Raw genomic sequence first — 18,678 nt, 5'->3', positions numbered from 1 at the left:
CCTTACAAAGTATGGTAGACGGGTGTGAGAGAGAGAGTTCGTTCCTACTGATTAATTGCACTTGAGGAGAGAAAACCTCTCCCTTTCTCTAAAATTATCTAAACTTAGAAAGTCATAGAGAAACGAGAGGGAGAGACAAGGAACTTCTCCAAGCCAGAGGGAAAGTTATGAAGTGGGAGGAAGAAGAGTCAACTGAGAAGGCTCTCTTCTGAACAAAAAGTCTACGCATAGACCCTTCAATACGAGGCTAGTCTTCACACGGAATTCCGCAGCAAGCTAGCCGAGAAAAAGGAAGTCTCACCACGTGATATAATAGCCTTATATGCGGGTATATATGTACATATATATACATGGAGGATGTATGAAGATCTAAGTACTCATGTGTGTATGCAGCTATGTACGAATGTGTGTATGTATCTCGGAATGAATAAGTATGGTATGCGTGTTCATCGCTAGTTTCTTAGACATGGGTGTCCAGTGCAAAGACAAGAGCTAGATAGATCAAAGAGAGATAGACAGGTAGACAAGGAGAAAGAGGAGGAGGCGGATGCCTTCTAGCCAATGATAAACAAGTCTTCTTTCCTTCCCAGCGACTGTTTGTTTTCTGATCAAGGCAAGAGACTTGGGAAAGGGAAGAAGGAAGAAAGAAAGAAGAAAGAGAAGAAAGAGGAGGGAGACACGCCCTCCGGGAGCATGTTGTATTTTCTGAGGGATCTTTCCTCGTGAGCGTGTGAGATAGATTTCTTTTCTATCAAGAGAGTCAAGAGATCTATCTCTCTCTTTTCTTACTTCTACTCATTTCTCTCCCATCTATAGGGTTCACATAAAACTTCCACAAAGTAAGACAACTGAGAGAGGAGGCCAGAGAAACCGTAGGGAAGGGAGTAGTCACCGAGCATCTATCTTTCATTGTCGAGAAGAAAGGGAAGTACACCAAAAAAGAAACATATGAAGAAAGAGAGAAGTGTACATACACTTGAAAAGCTAGAAGACGAAATGAAAGATTCTCTCCAAGTTGATCATTGAAAGAAAGAAGACGACTAAGCTCAAGTCATCTTCTCTTAGGCTACTCTCCTTTGCCTTCTCACGTGATCATAGCTGAGCAGCAGGCATCGGGACGCGGTCTTTCAGATATGAGGAAGAAGACCGACCCTTCATGGATTCATTGAGACAGTTCTCTTGTCATCGGCTAGATATAGGCAGGGCAAATAAGAAGAAAGAAAAGAGAAGAAAAGAAAAGAAGGAAAGAGAGAAAGAGAGATGCTTTCTGTGGTTGTCAAGTGAGGTGGGTAGAAAGATAGCTAAAGACTGGTGGGGATAGCGCTCATAAAGGAAATGGTGCTTCTACGCAAGAGAATACGAAGGACAGAAGGAGGGAGATATGTTCGAGAAAAAGAAAGTAAAGAGAAGAACAATATAAGTGAGAGAACGAAAGGAAAAATGCTCCTCTTGCCACCTCCTGTATATACCTACTGCTGCACTGTACATACACTCTCATCTCTGCATCTCTCTCCCACTATATGTATATAAATAGATGTATAGGTGTATATACACGTATGCTATATGATGCTCTAGATGGATTGTCGTGTGAATCCGAAGTAAAGAGAAACACAACGCCTTGTATGTCCAAGGCGTCTCTATCTTTTCTTTTCTATATCTCTCTTCCTTCTGCAAGAAAAGACTGCTTCTTCTCATACTTCAGCATCTACTTCTACTCTTACTCCTACTACTCCTACTTTTCCACGCCTTTCTCTTTTTCTCCTCCTCCATTGTAACGGCCATCTGACGTCTTCTTTCTTTTCTTTTTCTTCTTTTCTCTGTACATCCATGTCTTCGGGGGGTTCTTTCTGATGACTCGATTCTTCTCTTCTTCCTCTTTCTGACGGCATGTCTTGAACAGAAAAAGTCTAGACCCGTGCCGCTGAATCGGAAGGGGCGCCATTCCCGTAGACTATACGAAGAGCTGAGCAGCCTACCTAGTCTTCTTGTCCCTCTTCTCTTTCTTTCCTTTCAAAGACTCGTTGTGCTTAGCTTCATCTCTTAAGCATTTTCTCTCATCTCCCTTCTCTACCTCCGTCTCTCTTTCTGTCTCTCTCTCTGCGTATCCATTTCTGTGTGTATCTATCTCTTGATCTACATAGATCTCTCAGACTGGGGTCGTTTCTCTTCTTCTTTATTATCTTCTTTCTTTCTATCCACATCATATCTTCCCTGTTCTATTCTATGCTCCATCCACCCTCTTCTTCTCATTCTCCTGTCTAGACAACATCTCTCTCCCCCGCCTCTTTGAGTTTGTTGACGCTTTCTTCTTCTTCTTCTTGCTTTTCTTTCATATCTCTTTTTACCGTCCCGATGGTCGTCGTAGGTAACACGAGATGATACGGATCTCTTCTTCTTCTTCTTCTTCGCATCGCCGCTACCGTCCTTCCCGTCCAAGGAAATAAGAAAAGGAAGAAGAAGAAGATCTCGAATTGCCGATGATAGAGGTCGTCATTGTTGAGGTGTATTGATCTATGTATGTATGTCACCAGCTGAAGATCGAAGAAGCACGTCTATTATCTTCTTCTTCTTCTTTCACTGAGGAGCAATACAATATCATTCTTCTCTTTCCCGTCCTCCTGCTATGCCTCCTGCTCCTCCTCCTCCTCCTTCTCTTGCTTGACTAGATAGGTTCCCCTCTACCGAGGTGCTTTGATTGCGACCTACATTTATCATAGGATTCTCATCCCTATGACTATTCCCGCTACCTCTTCGATCACTATGGAGAGCTGAAGGGAGGCTATAGGGGAGATGATGACTATCACATCCACTAATGGATGATGTATAAAGTAACGAGGCATGGCCTTCTTCTATGTTCATTCCGCCTTCTCCTCTCTCACGTGACGGTGCTCCTAGAGAATTTCCTCCTCCTCCTCCTCCCCCTGTACTTGTCGATACAGTTGTCGACGTCATGGATTGCTGATGCTGCGAAGAAGGAGGGATGAGATAAGAAGCGCTGCTCTCTTCCTGAAACTCTTCTCCTCTTGATAGAAATGTCCCTCTCCTAACTCCTCCTCCTTGATATAAGGCATGATGGGGTTCTTCTTCTTCTTCTTGTTCTTCTTCTTCGTTTCGTGGATGATACCCTACTGTGGGATTTCCGTTGAAAGTGCGGCTTCGAGGTAGGAAATCTTCTTCGTCTTCTTCTTCTTCATTCCCCTCTCTTCCTCGAGGATTTCCTTCACTCTCTCTCCCAAGCTGGATAAGAGGATGACCTTGGCTTATCTCATTGGGATTGATATACACAAGACTCCCATTGTTCACTAGGGAACCGGATGATGAACCCGTGACCGTCGACATAATGCCGTAGCTAGCTGAGACAGGGGCTGATGACAGCCCTCCTCCTCCTCCTCCTCCGCCTCCTCCCCCTTCTAATAGTGAGGAAGACGACGAATAACCCACCGCCTGCCCTGCTGCTGATTGAGCCAGATGGCTGCTCTCCTCACTACTACTACTAGGAAGGACAGGAGGAATAGGAGGAGGCTGGCGGTTGTAAGAGGCAGTAGAAGAAGAAGGATGGGTACTCTGGGCTTGGAGGTTCTGTCTCGATGATCTATAGTTAGGCACGAGATAACGAGAAGAAGACAACTGAGCTTGAGAGGGGCGATGCTGATCTAGAAGAGACGAGGAAGAAGAAGAAGAAGCAGTGGGTCGGAGGAGAGTGGTTCTGGCATTATGTTCATGAGAAGAGTGATGATGCTGCCCGTCCATAGTAGTAGTAGTAGTAGTCATGGGGCTCGTAGTAGAAGAAGAGGCATGATAGAAAGGAAGAAGATGACTGTTCTGTGATAAAGAAGAAGAGGAAGGGGGGCAACCTGGAGCAGAAGAGAAAGCACTCGATGATATAGGCAAAGGTGGTTGGCCTTGACCTGAACCTCTACTATACATATGACGCCCCAAAGCGCCACCTGCTCCTGTCATCTCCGGTCTTAACGAAGGAAAACCGCCATTAGTTTCTTGCGATTGTCTTGTCATCACATCTTCCTCATCTTCTTTTGTTTCTTTTGATCCTTGCCCTCTTCCTCCTCCTCCTCCTCTTCCTGTCTCTTTGGTGAACGGGTTGGGGTTTCTGTCTCCCTCGAGTGTTCTTCCTTGGTGCTCGTGAGATGTCGATTGTTGTCGAGCAGGGGGATCTCGCCTTCCTTCGCTAGCTGTAGCTGTGAACATAGTCATCATGGCTAGGGTCCCCCCCGCCGCACAAGACGAGGAAGGGACAATAGGGACCGAAGACATCTTGAGAGCTTGTACGGTTTCTTCTCTAGACACGAAGTTTTCTTTCGCTTTCCTACGGTAGTAGACACGCCAAGCTATGAAGACGGTGAGTCCAGCTAGCGTGACAAGCACCGTGAAGATGACAAGCCCAAAGACCCCTTCACTACTAAACATCTGGAGAAGAATCTTCTGGAATCCCGTCGCCCCTTCTTTCATATCAGGAGGTGTAGCTCGAGTACATTCGAAAGCATTAGGAGACACCCACTTCCCATACAAACATGTTGAGATATAACTTCGATGCTGAGGATAGAAACCTCGATGACAAGCTATATTTCTTTGATCTCCGTGCCGATTTCCTTCACCTTGAACCAAGTATTCTTGGGATCGAGAATACGGGAACTCTTCACATAGAGGATAGCATATCAAAGATCTTCCTCGCCACACCCCATCCTGGCATTTCAAGATCGTAGGAGACACATTCACTCCTCCCCGACCTTCTCGTGGATCGTAAGGCCCATGATAAAGATCAATTCCTTGTACCGAGGAAGAAGAGAACAACCCGGAAGGGGGAGAATAACCTTCTGTACAAGACACTTCGACTTCGCTTCCGTGACGGTATCGAGACTGTCGAGGTGTCCCTTGTCCTTCGATTCGGTAACCTTTAGGATTCCTCCTAGGATAGTTATCTCCCGGAGAAGATGAAAGAGGGGGTGCCTGCTGGTTTGGAGATTTGTAGAGAGAAAGAGAAGACATGCTCCCCCCCTCTCTTCTTGCGGATTTGCTGAAGAGATCGTCTCTCCTTTCATGGGTCTTCGATGATAGAAGACGACCCTTCTCTGTGATATTGCCATCTTCATCTTGAGAGATTCGAAGTGAAGGAGCGGGATCTTTAAAATCGATTGCCGGTGAAGCCTCTCCTACGGAGTAAAGAGATAACAGTCGATTGTCTTCTTCTTCTTCTCCTCTTTCATTGTGATCGGGGGAACTTCTATCCTCCCCTTGTTGATATGGGCCTCTTTGTTCCTCTTCTTCATCTTCATTATCGCCAAAGAGAAGAGAAGGATCGCCGCAGTCTCTCTTACACAAGAGAAGATTCTTAAAGACCCAGGAGCCGTTATCGCAGATCACTTGATCGATCTCGGGTCCGCTTATGCGAGAATAGGAAGAAGAAGACGAACATCTCACTGCCTCTCCTTCTCCATGTTTGTACCAAGCTCGACCTCCTGCCCCTGACCCGCCTATGACGCTTCCGGCGCCGGTCGCGGTGCCTGCGATTCCTCTTGCTTTTAGAGAAGAAGGCGACGACCATGGAGAAGAAACGACTTGCTGTAGACGACGATGAACAAGAGAAGAAGAATGAGAGGATGAAGAAGATGGAGAAAACAATCGACGAATGAGAGATAATGGATGAAAGAATAGGGAAGAAGTTCTTCCCCCCTTCTTCTTCGGATTTTTTTCCCCATCGTTATCTCTCTTATCTCCAGCCTCATCTCCTTCTTCTTCTTCCTCTCTCTTGCCTCCTTCTCCATCTTCTTCTTTCTGTAGAAGTCTTCTTCTTCTTCTTGCGTTTGCAGTACCGAGGTAGTTATCTGTCTCTTGTTTCTTCGAGCCATCCTGGGCATTTTTCTTCTCGAGAAGATTTCGATAGGAAGAGCTCACACCGGGACGACTCCCCGCTGGGACGATAGAAGAAGAAGGGAGAGACGGGAATCCAGAAGAAGAAGAAGAGCCAAGAAGAAGAGAATAGCTCGGATGAAGTAGTCGATGTAAATCGGAGACAGAGCAAGCTTCCTTGGGTAGATCAAGAGGAATCTCATCCATGCCTAAAGATCCAGAGAAGGGGAGAGGCGGAGCGATCGACTTCGAGACTGCAGGTGTCATCGCACTTCGTGTGGAAATTAGGTGTGATGTATGTACACCTCCTATCATGGGGGGTATATGATAGTGTTGTCTTTCGTCTTCTTCTTCTTCCTTCTCTTGACGACCTCTCTTCTGATAAGCACCAAGATCGACAGCTCTTAGACGACGAAGGATTGTCTCATCGAGCTGACGGAGATTTTCCTACAGAGGAAAAAGAAACCGAAAGAAAGAAGAAGAAGACGACGAAGGAACAAGAAAAGTTAACACGATGACAAGAATCATACTCGGGTGTATATACACGTACATAGATATAGATGCGGAATGTGCTCACTCTTTGATATAAAGATACACACATATATGAAGATACAAAGAGATGGAGACAGAAATCTGGGAGAGATATAAAGAGAACTATCGATAGAGGAGAGAGACGTAGAGATATACAAAGTCGTCAGGATGACTATCTATAGAGAGAGCGAGAGACGTGAAGAGATCCAGAGAGACGTCGCGAGTCTGGAGGTTCATATGATGGATAGAAGGAAGCTTGAGTAAAATAATCCAAAACAGATCAAGATGATATCTGGTGTATATACACTGCATGCTCCACTATGACGGCTAAGAAGAAACATGGAAACACTTCAAGAGAAAGATATCTCTCTTAATCTATATTTAGTCTCTAACTTCGAGACGTCGCTTTCCTTAGTTCTCCCTCGATGGTTAACCTGATTTTTGAGTAGAAGAAGAGACCGGTCAGCGTAGATTCCCGAGTCTATGAAGGTCTCGATCTCTAGTCCATTAAAGGGCGCCAGGCGTGTATTGATGCGGGTGATATCTCGATCCACTAGTCGTAGACGTTGAGCTATCGACTTTTGTATAATGCCGTGGATTTCCTTCATCTTTTCTTCATCTTTCAGAAGTGCTTGCACCTTCAACATTCCTCCTTCTCCATCTCTATCCTCGTCGACTTCTCCTTTTCTTCTTTTCCTTCTTTCTTCTTCCTCATCTGTTTGGAGGCCCTCTCCTGTCCTCCTCCCTCTCTGATCGTCTTGCTGTGGCTCTTCCTGCTGAAGAATCGAGGTTCTTAAGACAATTAGCTGTCTAGGCCTACCAAGACTGCAGGTCCTATCAAAGGACATTCCGCACATCTGTTCGAGATAGGCTATAGATCGAGAGGGTCTCCATATCTTATCTTTCTTGTCGATGAGGGGGTGTTTCATTTCGACGGAAAGAATAGAAGATAAAACATCCAAGCCTGCGCTAAGACAGCAGCTATTCTCATGGGCGGATAGGAGATGTTCGTATTGCTTTTTACACTTCGAGGAGCAGTTGAAGTCTTCATTATAAAGTAGACACGAGGTGTCTACCATGGAGATGAGGGCTTCATACACCTCGGGGAACATACGACGCACGAGACAGTCTTGGCCATCCCACCCGCACTCTTCTGTGAAGCAGGTCCGATCACACTGGCCGTCCTACAAGGGAAGAAGAGAAAAAGAAAGAAGAAAACGATGACAGACAGAGAGAAAGTGAGAGAAGAAAGAAGAGAGAAGAGAGAGAAGAGAGACGAGAGGGGGTAGCGAGGGGAGGACAAGAAGAAGAGAGGTAAGAGACGGGAGTGGTAAAGAGATGAATACAGAGATGAAAGAGAAAGAGAGAAAAGAGACTAGAAGGAGAGAAGACGGGAACATACACACCAAGGAAGAGAAAGATGTTAAAAGAGAAAAAGAAGAGGAAGCCTCGCTAAGGAGTAAACCAACCGATGAAGGCCCTTCACCATCGATGTCTACACAATCGACGGATGCTCTTCACAGAAGCAGAGGAGAAATCAACATGTAAAAGGCCAAGGCTGCACTTGAGTAGATATACAGACAGACAGATAGATAAAGAGAGATAGAGAGACAGCTGGAGATAGAACTCTCCACGTACTAGGAAGGACCTAGTCTGCCCGAGAATGTGTAGATTCTCTCCTCTTTAGACAAGCATAGGTAGCGCCTTGTGTTCCTAGCCTTATGACCACCACTGGCACATACATCACACTTTTCATACACATCTATCCTATCCAAACTGTCTCTAATCTGTCTTTCATCTATCTGTAGATCTATCATTAGCCTGTCTGTCTATCTACGTATAATCTGGTTGCTTGTGTATCTATCTCTTTGTATGCTAGGCATGTGTAATAGAATAGTCTCCTTCAACCCTCCACACCTTCAAGTGGGTCGAGAGCATGTCTACATACACACACACATACATACACCCCTACATATAGATACACATATATATATATATATATATACGTCTATATGTATGTATATATGAGATAGAACTGAAGTGAGTCCGTGGAGTTGATGAATGCTCGACGAATTTTCATCTCTGTCTGTATAGCAAGAGAAGCTAAGAAATGAAAGAAAAACCAAAGCACCTTCAGGTATGAGCGACAGAGATCTCCAACTCTATAGTTGTATATCTCTCTACGGGTGCTTCTATCAGTCTCTCTCCTTCTCTCTCTTTACCTCTGTATCGCTGTGTGTAGATGATAAGAAGAGATAGGTGTATGCATTGGTCTGTATATGGATCTGCCTCCCTCTGTCGATTGCTTCATACCTGTACAAAAGACTGAGGGCATTTACACTGGGTAAGGTTGAAATCGATTCCTTGGGGTGTATAGACATCAACATCGATGCTCTTGAGTCGATTGAAGAGGACATCTCCACAGACTTGTCCCTTATCATTTTGCGTGCAATAGAACCTTCCGTAAGCTCTCATGATCTTTCCTAGAGTCTCGTGAAAAGGATCTTTATATCTTTCTCCATACGTCTCGAGGAGACCTCCTAGCATTCCCGTAATAGGGACAAAGCATCGACTCGAGCACGGCTGAACGACTAGGGTGGGGTTCTTGATAGGACTATCTTCAGCTAATAAGACAAGAGTCTGCTGGCAATAGTCTTCGTCAACTTTCGTACAGATCAGATTTATCATCTCCTCTAAAGTCTCTCCGATCGGCCCGTCGAAATGGCCTACAGCGATCTTCTTTCCTCCTGAGAAACCTTTCAATCGGCGCCGAGGCGGCGAAGGAGAAGAAAAGATAGATGAAGAAAAGAGAGAGGATGGAGATGAAGACGACGGGAAAAAGGCAGAAGAAGAAGAGTAGTGACGATGTGGAAAGAGAGAAGAAGGCTTAGATGAAGTCCCTGTTGCCTGAGAAAGAAGAAGAGACCGATCTTCTTCCTCTTCTTCGAGCAGACGTCGTGCGTTGAGATAGTCTTCTTCTGAGAAAGATGAAGAGGGAGAAGAAAAAGAAGAGGATGGAGAGGTCGAAAAGAAAGAAGGAGATTGAGAAAGAGGATCGACAGGGATACCAAGGATGTCTGCGATGTTCGTGACGGTTTGCTGGAGGCGTCTCTTCAAGCCTTTCTTAACTTCTTCCACACGATATGTCTGCATGCCAAGTTGAGTGAGGATTTCGTCGTTAGATGAAGATGAAGAGAAGAAAAGATGTCTTCTTTTCTTGGGTTCTTCCTCCTCCCTTAATACTTCATCTTCTTTCTCTGGCTTCAATAGAGACACACCACTCGATCCCCCCGACAATCGACGAGGATAAGAAGAAGAAGAAGAGAGATCCACAGGTGTACTGCGGAGTAGGCGAGCCGTCATGGAAGAAGGAGAGGATGAAGAAGTAGATAAAGAATCCATACTATCGGACGTCTTATTTTTCACCTCAGGTGTATTAATAGCTGGTGTCTCATCCGTATCGGAATCTTCTCCCCTCTTATTTTGATCATCTTCGTCTTCTTCTTCTTCTCTTTCTTCTTTCTCTTCTTGCCTTTCTTCCTCATTCATATCTCCTTCTTCTTCCTCATCTCCTGTCTTCTTCATCTTTCTCTCTTCTTCTTCTTCTTCTCTATCTCTCTCCTCCCCCTGTTCTCTCTCATCTTCTGTATCTTCTCTCCCCTTCTCACGTCTATCGCTCTTCGTCAGAGGTCTTTGTAGACGTCGTTTTTGATATTCGGTGCCATCGAATAGTTGGTCTTGTTCTTCTCCTTCTCTAGCCTCCTCTTCTTCTCTCTCTCTTTCTTCTTTCTCTTCTGCTACTGCGTCTCTTCCCCTCCTTCGCGCGTCTCCTTTCATCTCTTTTCGCTTTTCTTGAACGGCTCGAGCAGCTGGCGACGAAGAAGAAGAAGAGGCAGGAGAGAGAAACATTAGTCTCCAAGCTGTCTGAAGTTGTGTGATGGCATCGAGATATCGTACATTCTTTCTAAAGCAACTCTCAGGGGCGCAGAGCCCATCTAATTCTTCAGATGTCCGTGTGGCTAATATATGGGATTCGAGCTGCTGTAAAGTCTTTTCAATCTCTGCAAAACAATACGGTAAGTTTGTGTCTCCTCCGCTAAGAGAAGAACTTATGGCACTTGTTCTTTGATCTATCTTCTTCATCTTTCTTTCTTCTTCCACTTCTTCTGCTCCCCCCCCACTATTACCACCTCTATTAGCAGTGAGGATCTTGTCATCCCCTCTTCTCTTCATTCCTCCTTCGTCGTAGAAACCTCTCTTTCCCTGTGTTGACTCTTCTCCTCCTCCTCCGAGACCTGTGGCTGATAAAGGACCTTCTCTTTCATTCTCTTCAAGAGGAGATGCAGAGAAAGCGCTTGAGAGATCGCGGCTACACCAAGTCTCGACTACTGTCTCAGCATAGGGTCGCAAGTCACATGATGGCCCATGATGATTCCTATAGCGATCTAAGAGTAACCGAAAGGAGGCGTAGCATCGACGTTCTTCTCCATCTTCGTCTTCGATGCTTCTCTCACAGAAAATCCTCACAGTCTCTTCTGACAATTTCTGGTTATACAGGAGCTGTCCGCACCGACCTTCCAAGAGAGCCTGAAGGAGGAAGAAAGAAAAAGAAAAGCAAAAAGATGAAGAGAAAGAAAGAAAGAAGAGATCTGAATCAACAGTTGAATGGGGGGATGAAAGGGACGAGAAGACGTAGAGAAGAGAGATACTACATTATGCACAGGTGGACGGGCATCTGAATGAAAGTAATAGATAGACAAGCGTGAGGGTGTAGAAGCATTACGATACATCAAAGGATTGTACCTACATCTAGCTAGCTAGCTAGATGCCTAGGACTCCCCTGTGTGTGCTGCTAGCTACAGACATAGAGATATCTGTCTGCCTATAGAACTGTAGCTAGGATATGTGTATATTTGTGAATCCATACATGTATGTATGCATATAAATACATATACATACAGAGGGAGAGGCTAGGAGTGTTGCGAGAGGAGAAGAAGATATTTCCGTCCAGAACTCTAGTGAACTTGACGCACGAGAATGAATGAAGGACCATGCCTCGTAGGTCATTCATACATTGCTGGTATCACGAAACTCGGTCTTTCTTCATCCTGTTGTATGTGTTCTTTCTTTCTTTCTTTCTTTTTCTTTCTTCTAGATCTTCTTTCTCATGTGTTTTCTTCATGGTGTTACCTGGAGCTCGGCGTGCATGCTACAGCAGCTTTGACTCGTAGGAGGAGACGCCTGTCTCTTGTAGTCATAGGGAGAATGGGTTTGTGAGAAGAAGTTTTCTTCACTGCAGACTCCGATCCATTTCTCCATTCCAGGCGTTAAAGGTATTAATGTCTTCTTTTCGCTGGCTAGAGAATATCGAACGGATGCATGCGGCCCATCCACTTCAGGTGTATATCCACCCCCCTGAGGATGACCATTGCGACCCGTCGAGTCTTCAAGATCCCCTCGATCACCATGAGAAGGATGAAGGGGAAGACGTGAACTTCCGTCAGCATGAGAGTATCTTTCTTCTTCTTCTTCGTGACGATGATATCCTTCTATAAGACGAAGAAGAGAGGAAGGAAGATCTAAAGGCTGCGTTGTAGGCAGAGGAACTCCAGATAAAGAGAAAAGTTGCCTAGCTACTTCAGGAGGTGAGAACGCCCCAAACCCGTGGCTCCATATAGTTAAAGGAAGCCTAAGAGATCTAGGCGAATCGAAAGAGACCAGGAAAGGTCGTTTCTTTAACGCGAGAGCTGCTTGCTGTAAGGTCCCGTCGATAGGGTTGATAACGACGTCCCCCCTATCAAGGAATTGCTTGTAGAGAGTATTGAGAAAGAAAGAAGGTGTCTCATCTGTAAAGACCGAGCTAAAGGGGAGATTAGGATTCATCCATAAGACGGCGTAGTCGATCACAAGAGGCCGCGCTGCTAGCGATTGAAGAGAAGAAGAGGGAAAGACAGAAGAAGAAGAAGGAGACAGGGATGAAGCAGCAGGGATAGATGAGGATGCGGCGAGGTGACGCGGAGAGGAAGAAAGTAAAGAAGATGAAGAAGAAAGTAAAGAAGATGAAGAGGAAAGACGGCGAAGACGGCGGTTGTCTGTGGAACAAAGAAAGAGTGAAACAGAAAGAGAGAGAGAAAGAAAGGAGATAAAAGAAAGAGAGAGACAGAAGAAGAATCTAAGCGGAAGGATGGATGCTGTTTGGATACACGTTCATACTTACTCCCTTCATATATAAATGTACAGACAAACATACACCTACATATACTACATATAGACATACTTATCCACACAGATACGGAGAGAGACGTGGAGGCATGTACGTGTGTCTCCATATGTAGAGAGAGATATGCTGATAGCTTCAACTCGATCTTACCGAAGGAACTACAACTCCCTCGGGCTTCCTAGAACCCCACATCTATCTTTCTTTCTTTCTTTGCCGATACATAGAAACATAATAGATAGGGAGAAGAGGCGTGTGTGTCTTCGCGGGGCTTTATCCTCTCTTTGCCTTAGCTGTGGATATGCAGAAGAACGCTAGCAACACCCCTAGTCCTACTTCACATGAATCAGCCGTCCATGGGGGCACACAAAGAAGACACAAGGAGGTGAATGAAGAAGAAGAGGAAAGAGAAGAATAAGAAGAACAAGAGAGATATCTGTCTTATCATTTTAAGACAAAAGAAAAGATTCGCTCGTTCTTTACACTGAAGATATTCATCTTCCGTCCTAGTGTATCTACTCGAGAATAGGCGATAGCCATCTGTTTCTCCATAGACCCAGTTCCTCTTTGACGGCTGTCTTCTCCTTCGCTTCTTCTTCTTGTCAACATCTGCCTCTTTCAAATTTCTATAAGAAAGAAAGAAAGAGGCATTCTCTTGTCTCAGCAGGAGTTAGTCATTCTCACACCTTCCTAGGTCAGGCCCCCCTGCCACTACACACCACCCCGCTACTTCCTAAGCCAAACCAGTCCCACATACAACCCTGTCCACCTATCCCTAATCTAATCCATCTATCTGTCTATCTATCTTCAATCTCTCTATCTGTGTATCTATCTTTAGTCTGCTTATCAGTCTACTGATAGCCGTGTTTCTTTCTTTCTTTCTTTACTTTTTTCTCTTCTCCTTTTTAACCTACCGCATACGCCGCATGTAGCACCGCATGCATCTTTTACTTTCGCTCCTTTTGGTAGCCATGCAGGTAGAGTCTTTCCTTGGCTCTGTGCCAGAACGTGAAGCTCCGCGTCGCAGAAAGAAGACAAAAGGGAGCAGGAGTAGCCCATCTGTTCTACTCGAGGATCGTCTTTGCATTCGCCTTCTCCCTCTTCTCCTGCTCCGCCTGTCCCCCCTCCTATCGGCTGAGCTCTTCTCTCGGTGCCTATAGCTAACAGGCGAAGTTCATGTGAATTACGGAGATGAAGTGCATGCAGTAAAGAAAAATACAAAGCTGAGACCGATTCCGGACCTATATCCTACAGGCCAGAAGGAACGACAAAGCAAAAGAAGAGAAACAAACAGGTTACAAACAGAGATAGAAAAAGAGAAGAGATAAAGATAGAGATGTAGATATACATACCTAGAGAGAAAAAGACAGACATAGAGACACACACACAAGGAGGGGAAGGAGAGTATGCTAATAGAAACATGCCACATACGCGTACACAACCGTATATATATACATACATATATATATATAGAGAGAGAGAGAGGTACACATAGAAACCACCCATATATAGATATATATATACGTTTGAGTACGCGTATGTGGGTATCTATGTGTATCTCTCTGTATGTATGGAGCGATGCAGGAGAAGTGACCCAGACTTCTTTTTGCCAGATGCATATGCAAGCAACTATAGGTACAGAGAGATATGTAGATAGAGATGGAGATAGATATGCCTGGAATGACTTGACGAAATCTCCCAAGAGAGACAGAGAAAGCGAGACAAAGCGAGAGAGAAAGGAAAGGAATCTAAATACGTGGTTCATACCCACTTATGAGAATTCTGTCTGTACCGCATGTCTATCACCTTGCAAAGAGATCTGCATGTACAAGAGACGTCATTAGGTGAACACGTACATCTCGACATACGTGCATGCATAGAAACACAAACCCAAGTCCATCGATACACTATATCCAATACAAGCATCTCTCCTTATATATACACATGTATATATATGTATATATATGTATGTGTATGTATATGTGTATGTACGTATGTATTTGTGTGTATGCATGTGTAGATATCGTTGTGAGGTCATGGAGTTTAGTGATGTCCTTCCTTATAAGCATCGAGACTCCCCGGCGGTACGAATTAGCAGGAAGCATCTCTCTCTTCACCTCTGCGCCTACGTCTATTGATCGAGACATTCTTCATACGTCAGAGATCTGTCTACACATACATACATGTATATATATATGTACATATATAGAGAGAAAAAGCAGTAGATCGCTTGAAAGGTATACAGAGGAGAGACCTGTGTGTATGTTTCCGAATCTCCCTTTCGTTGTGGTATCTTCTTTCCTTCACTCTCTTCATCCCTTTCGTTCATTCTCTCCATCTCCTTTTCTTGAAGCCCTTTCTTACCCCGGCATGTTCGATGATCATGGAGGCATATTGCACTTCTACTTTCTTTACGTCACACTTCAAGGTCGGTTTAGGAAAGAGTCCATCCTGGCAAACAAGAGTCTCGGGTTCTTTGCCTCCTCCGACCTTTTCATATCCTTTACTCTTTGCACATCGCAGCTCTCTTATAGCGCCATGTTGAATGCCCTTCCCTCCGATAATTTCGTAGGCCTCTCCAAGTTGTTTGAAGAGAGTAGGAGAGCATGCATGACAAGGTCGACAGGAGCCCCCGCAATCGATGCCTTCTTCGTCTCCATTCTGAAATCCGTCATAACACGTCGGTATTTCGATACACCCTCCGCACTCGAGGAGACAAGCATCACGTACACGTGTCTGGGGTGGGATCCCCGGAGGAAGAGGGGAATCTGAGAGATCTTGAAGGCGAGCATTACACCCTAAGGAACTTGCTTTAACGAGGAGAGAACAAGAGAACCCGTGGGCTTCAACTAGAGGATTGTTACGACATCCCGAAGAAGATGGAGATGAGGCATGAGAATGGGGATGACTTCCCCCTCTAGAATGACTTGATAGCCCTCCACTTCTTCTCTTCTTCTTCTGTGTACACTGATTACATGATAAACGACAATACGTACTTAATGGCTCGTTAGGGTCTAGAGGCAGACCTCCTCCTCCTGCTGCTGCTGCTGGACTAACTACACCTGAAGACGGCTGTAGTGAGGCAACAGGAAGAATCTCGGAAGATGCAGAAGGAGCTCCCGAAACATGACTATGCGTCGTAGTAGTAGGCGAAGGAGGAGGAGTTAGAGTAGATCTATCGAAGAGAGTTGTGCCAGGAGGAAAGAGTTCATAGAGAGGCGTTGAACATCCTCGCGTAGCATATGCTAAGAGAATATCGCAGCTAAAGCCCAACTGAGGAAGACGTATATCATCGTGGCACTCGTCTTCTGGATCGGTATCTCTCAACGTTGGACAGGCATCGCAGGATTTCATGCATGCATCCTTCACCCGTGTATAAGGCGGAATGTCTTTAGGCAAAGGATTAGGGGTAAGAGACTGAAGAGTCGCCTCACATCCCCCTCTTCCTTCTGAGGCATCTAGAATCATCTTGCATGTATAGCCTAGAGATTCAACTAAAGGATTGTCGACGCATTCCTGCGCTGCGCAGGCCCCACATGTAAAGGGACAAGCATCTTCAAGAGTTGTCGAGGGAGGAACCTGGGGTGGTAAAGGAGAGCTCGAAAGATCTTTCAGATACACTGAGCAATCTCCTCCTACAAACTCCATGATCTGTTTACATGTGTAACCTACGAAAGACACAGGATCAAAATAAACAGACAAAGAGAAAAAGGGGTAGAACAAGGGGAGACATGAAAGGAGAAAGGCACAAAGACAGGTAGGAGAGAGAGAAAGAAAGAAAGAAAAACAGAGAAATATCTCGGAGAACAAAGAGAGATGCTTCATCCAAGAAGAGTTCGTAGTCCCACACGGGGCGTATAGACACCTGGGGGATGGCACTCGCCTTCTCTTCTCTCGACATGATCATACACATAAAGATCGATATGCATTGTTTTCTCGTGAGGAGAAAGGCAAGGAATGTTGAAGTAAGAAAGAGAAGAAGAATGAAAAGAAAGAAAGATGTTTCATGAGAGAGGAGAAAAGAAGCTGTGTACGTTGCAAGTCACTCAAGAATAGAGAGAGCTTCGTGTTATCTCTTCGTCATCTCCAGTGTATATACACCCCAGCTAGGCAAAACATGCTTTCAAGTAAAGTCTCTGCAGCACGAACCTCCAACCTACTATCGAAAGCATCCATTCGTCCATCCTCTTTGAAAGAAAGGAGTCTTGCATGCTTCACTCTTTTACCTCCAGATATCTTAAACGGATGCATGTATCTACGACCTCGCTTATAGACGCCTGTCTCATCTTCTCTTTTTGCCTCCATACTTCCTACAAGGCCTCGCTGTGTCTCACTCTCTCTACACACTCAAGTCCATAGCCAAGTGTATGTACATGTATGCAGAGAGAGATACATAAGTTCACCTATGTATACGTCTATGGACGCATACATATATATGTATATGTATGGATAGATGTATAAAGACTGAGTGTGTATTGCATGCTAAGAAGGAGTCAAATAGGATGTCTTATTTCCTTCCTGTCTCTTGGTCTTTTCAACTTGATCTCTTCTTAGCTTATTCTCCTTTCTTTCTCTTCTCTCTTCTTTTCGTTTCGTCTCTTCTCTTCTTCGTGTTTCTCATATCTCCTTACCCGTCTCCTGTTCGAGCATGGGGACGTCGCAGCAGTCTCCAAGACATGGGAGGTCTTTCTTCTTCTCTTCTTTCGAGAGAGCAGGAATTAGAAGAGAAGGGTCTAAAAAGAAGAAAAGTTCAAAAGAAAGAACGGAAAGAACAGAGAGAATAAAGAAACAGGATTCATTCAGACGGTCTCGCTAGCAGTATATTCACCCCCGTCTATCAGACAGTATACCTATATATATATATAGCATATATATGTAGCTTTCTTTGTAGACACATGTATGATGTGTTCGTAGGTAGATAGACAGATACAAACCTAAAGAGAGATGGAAAGAATAATGAAAGGTACAAAGAAAGATTCAAAATAGATAGGTAGGTAGATAGATAAGATACTTGCTTGAATGTGAACGGGTTCGTGGCGATAGACGCTTCTCATTTGCATATGAAAGAAGGAGCAATGGCTCATTGCATGTATATCACTTATCTACCTTCTCTATACGTAATACGAGGAACCTCAAACATTGCTCTCTCTCTATAGATGCATGCACCGGTGTACACATAGATACAGATGTATGTGTATATATATATACATATATACAAGTATATATAGATAGATAAGTATCTGTACGCTCGGCAACTTTCATCTTTAAGAATATCCGGCGTCTGCGTCTATAGCTACTTGGCGAGAAGATCTACACAAAGGCGCGTGTTATGTGACTAAGTCTACTTCTTGTTAGATCAGCTAACTCCTGAACTCACGCCGTCGACATGTAGAGCATCATACCTTTCTACATATCTACACTATTAGATACTAGCTCTAGATAGATACAGCTGATCTCCATGTATCTTTACATCTGTATCACTGCATGCATACACCTGGCCTAGCTCTCTCTGTGCGAAGAAGACAGCTGTGTCAATACTATGTCCGATCATGTATGCGACTATGGATGAATATATACCGAGATGTACAGATACACACATATACATAAAGATATCCCCTTCTATGTCTATATGTATGCGTATACATCTACATGTATGTATAGGTGGGAGATGAACAAGAGTCTTGCTTCTTACCGTTACAGGCAGCACATGTTTGAGGGCATGTATCTTTAACACGAGAGGTCGGAGGAATTCCATCAGGCAGAGGGTTTGTCCCTTTTTCGTCTTCTTGCCCTTCGCTTCTTCTTTTCCTTTGTAAATCTGCTAGCCGAGCTTCGCAGCCTCCTAAGCGCTCACTGCCCGCGATAGATAGAAGGAACTGACACGTGTATCCTCTACCTATCTTTTCCACAAGGTCCACGTGATCGTCGCATGCAGTCGTTGGGTCTGTAGGCCTAACTAAGCGATCTGGATCTAGGGCAGAAAAAGAAGAGACACAAGAAAGAGAAGAGTTCTTCTTTCACGGTATCAAAGCGACGGAATGAAGCAAACGAAGATGAAGAAGAAG

At 44.6% G+C, this 18,678-nt stretch overlaps 1 protein-coding gene across 1 annotated transcript in view; it reads right to left on the bottom strand.

Moving 5' to 3' along the window:
* Window positions 1-577: 577 nt before the first annotated feature.
* CSUI_001983 (thrombospondin type 1 domain-containing) overlaps window positions 578-18,678 on the bottom strand; it is a gene marked incomplete at its 5' end in the record, with an annotated part of 25,951 nt that continues 7,850 nt past the window's right edge. Inside the window, 8 exons of the mRNA XM_068062186.1 lie at window positions 578-6,312; window positions 6,831-7,580; window positions 8,710-10,983; window positions 11,587-12,488; window positions 13,528-13,861; window positions 14,978-16,281; window positions 17,245-17,346; window positions 18,306-18,584. Coding sequence (XP_067925837.1) covers window positions 2,596-6,312; window positions 6,831-7,580; window positions 8,710-10,983; window positions 11,587-12,488; window positions 13,528-13,861; window positions 14,978-16,281; window positions 17,245-17,346; window positions 18,306-18,584 — 9,662 coding nt within the window. The remainder of the gene's footprint in view (window positions 6,313-6,830; window positions 7,581-8,709; window positions 10,984-11,586; window positions 12,489-13,527; window positions 13,862-14,977; window positions 16,282-17,244; window positions 17,347-18,305; window positions 18,585-18,678) is intronic.

Source organism: Cystoisospora suis (assembly GCF_002600585.1).
Source record: "Cystoisospora suis strain Wien I chromosome Unknown contig_820, whole genome shotgun sequence".
Taxonomy (NCBI): Eukaryota; Apicomplexa; class Conoidasida; order Eucoccidiorida; family Sarcocystidae; genus Cystoisospora; species Cystoisospora suis.
The sequence above is the reverse complement of the archived record's forward strand: the minus strand, read 5'-3'. Positions and strand labels throughout refer to the sequence as shown.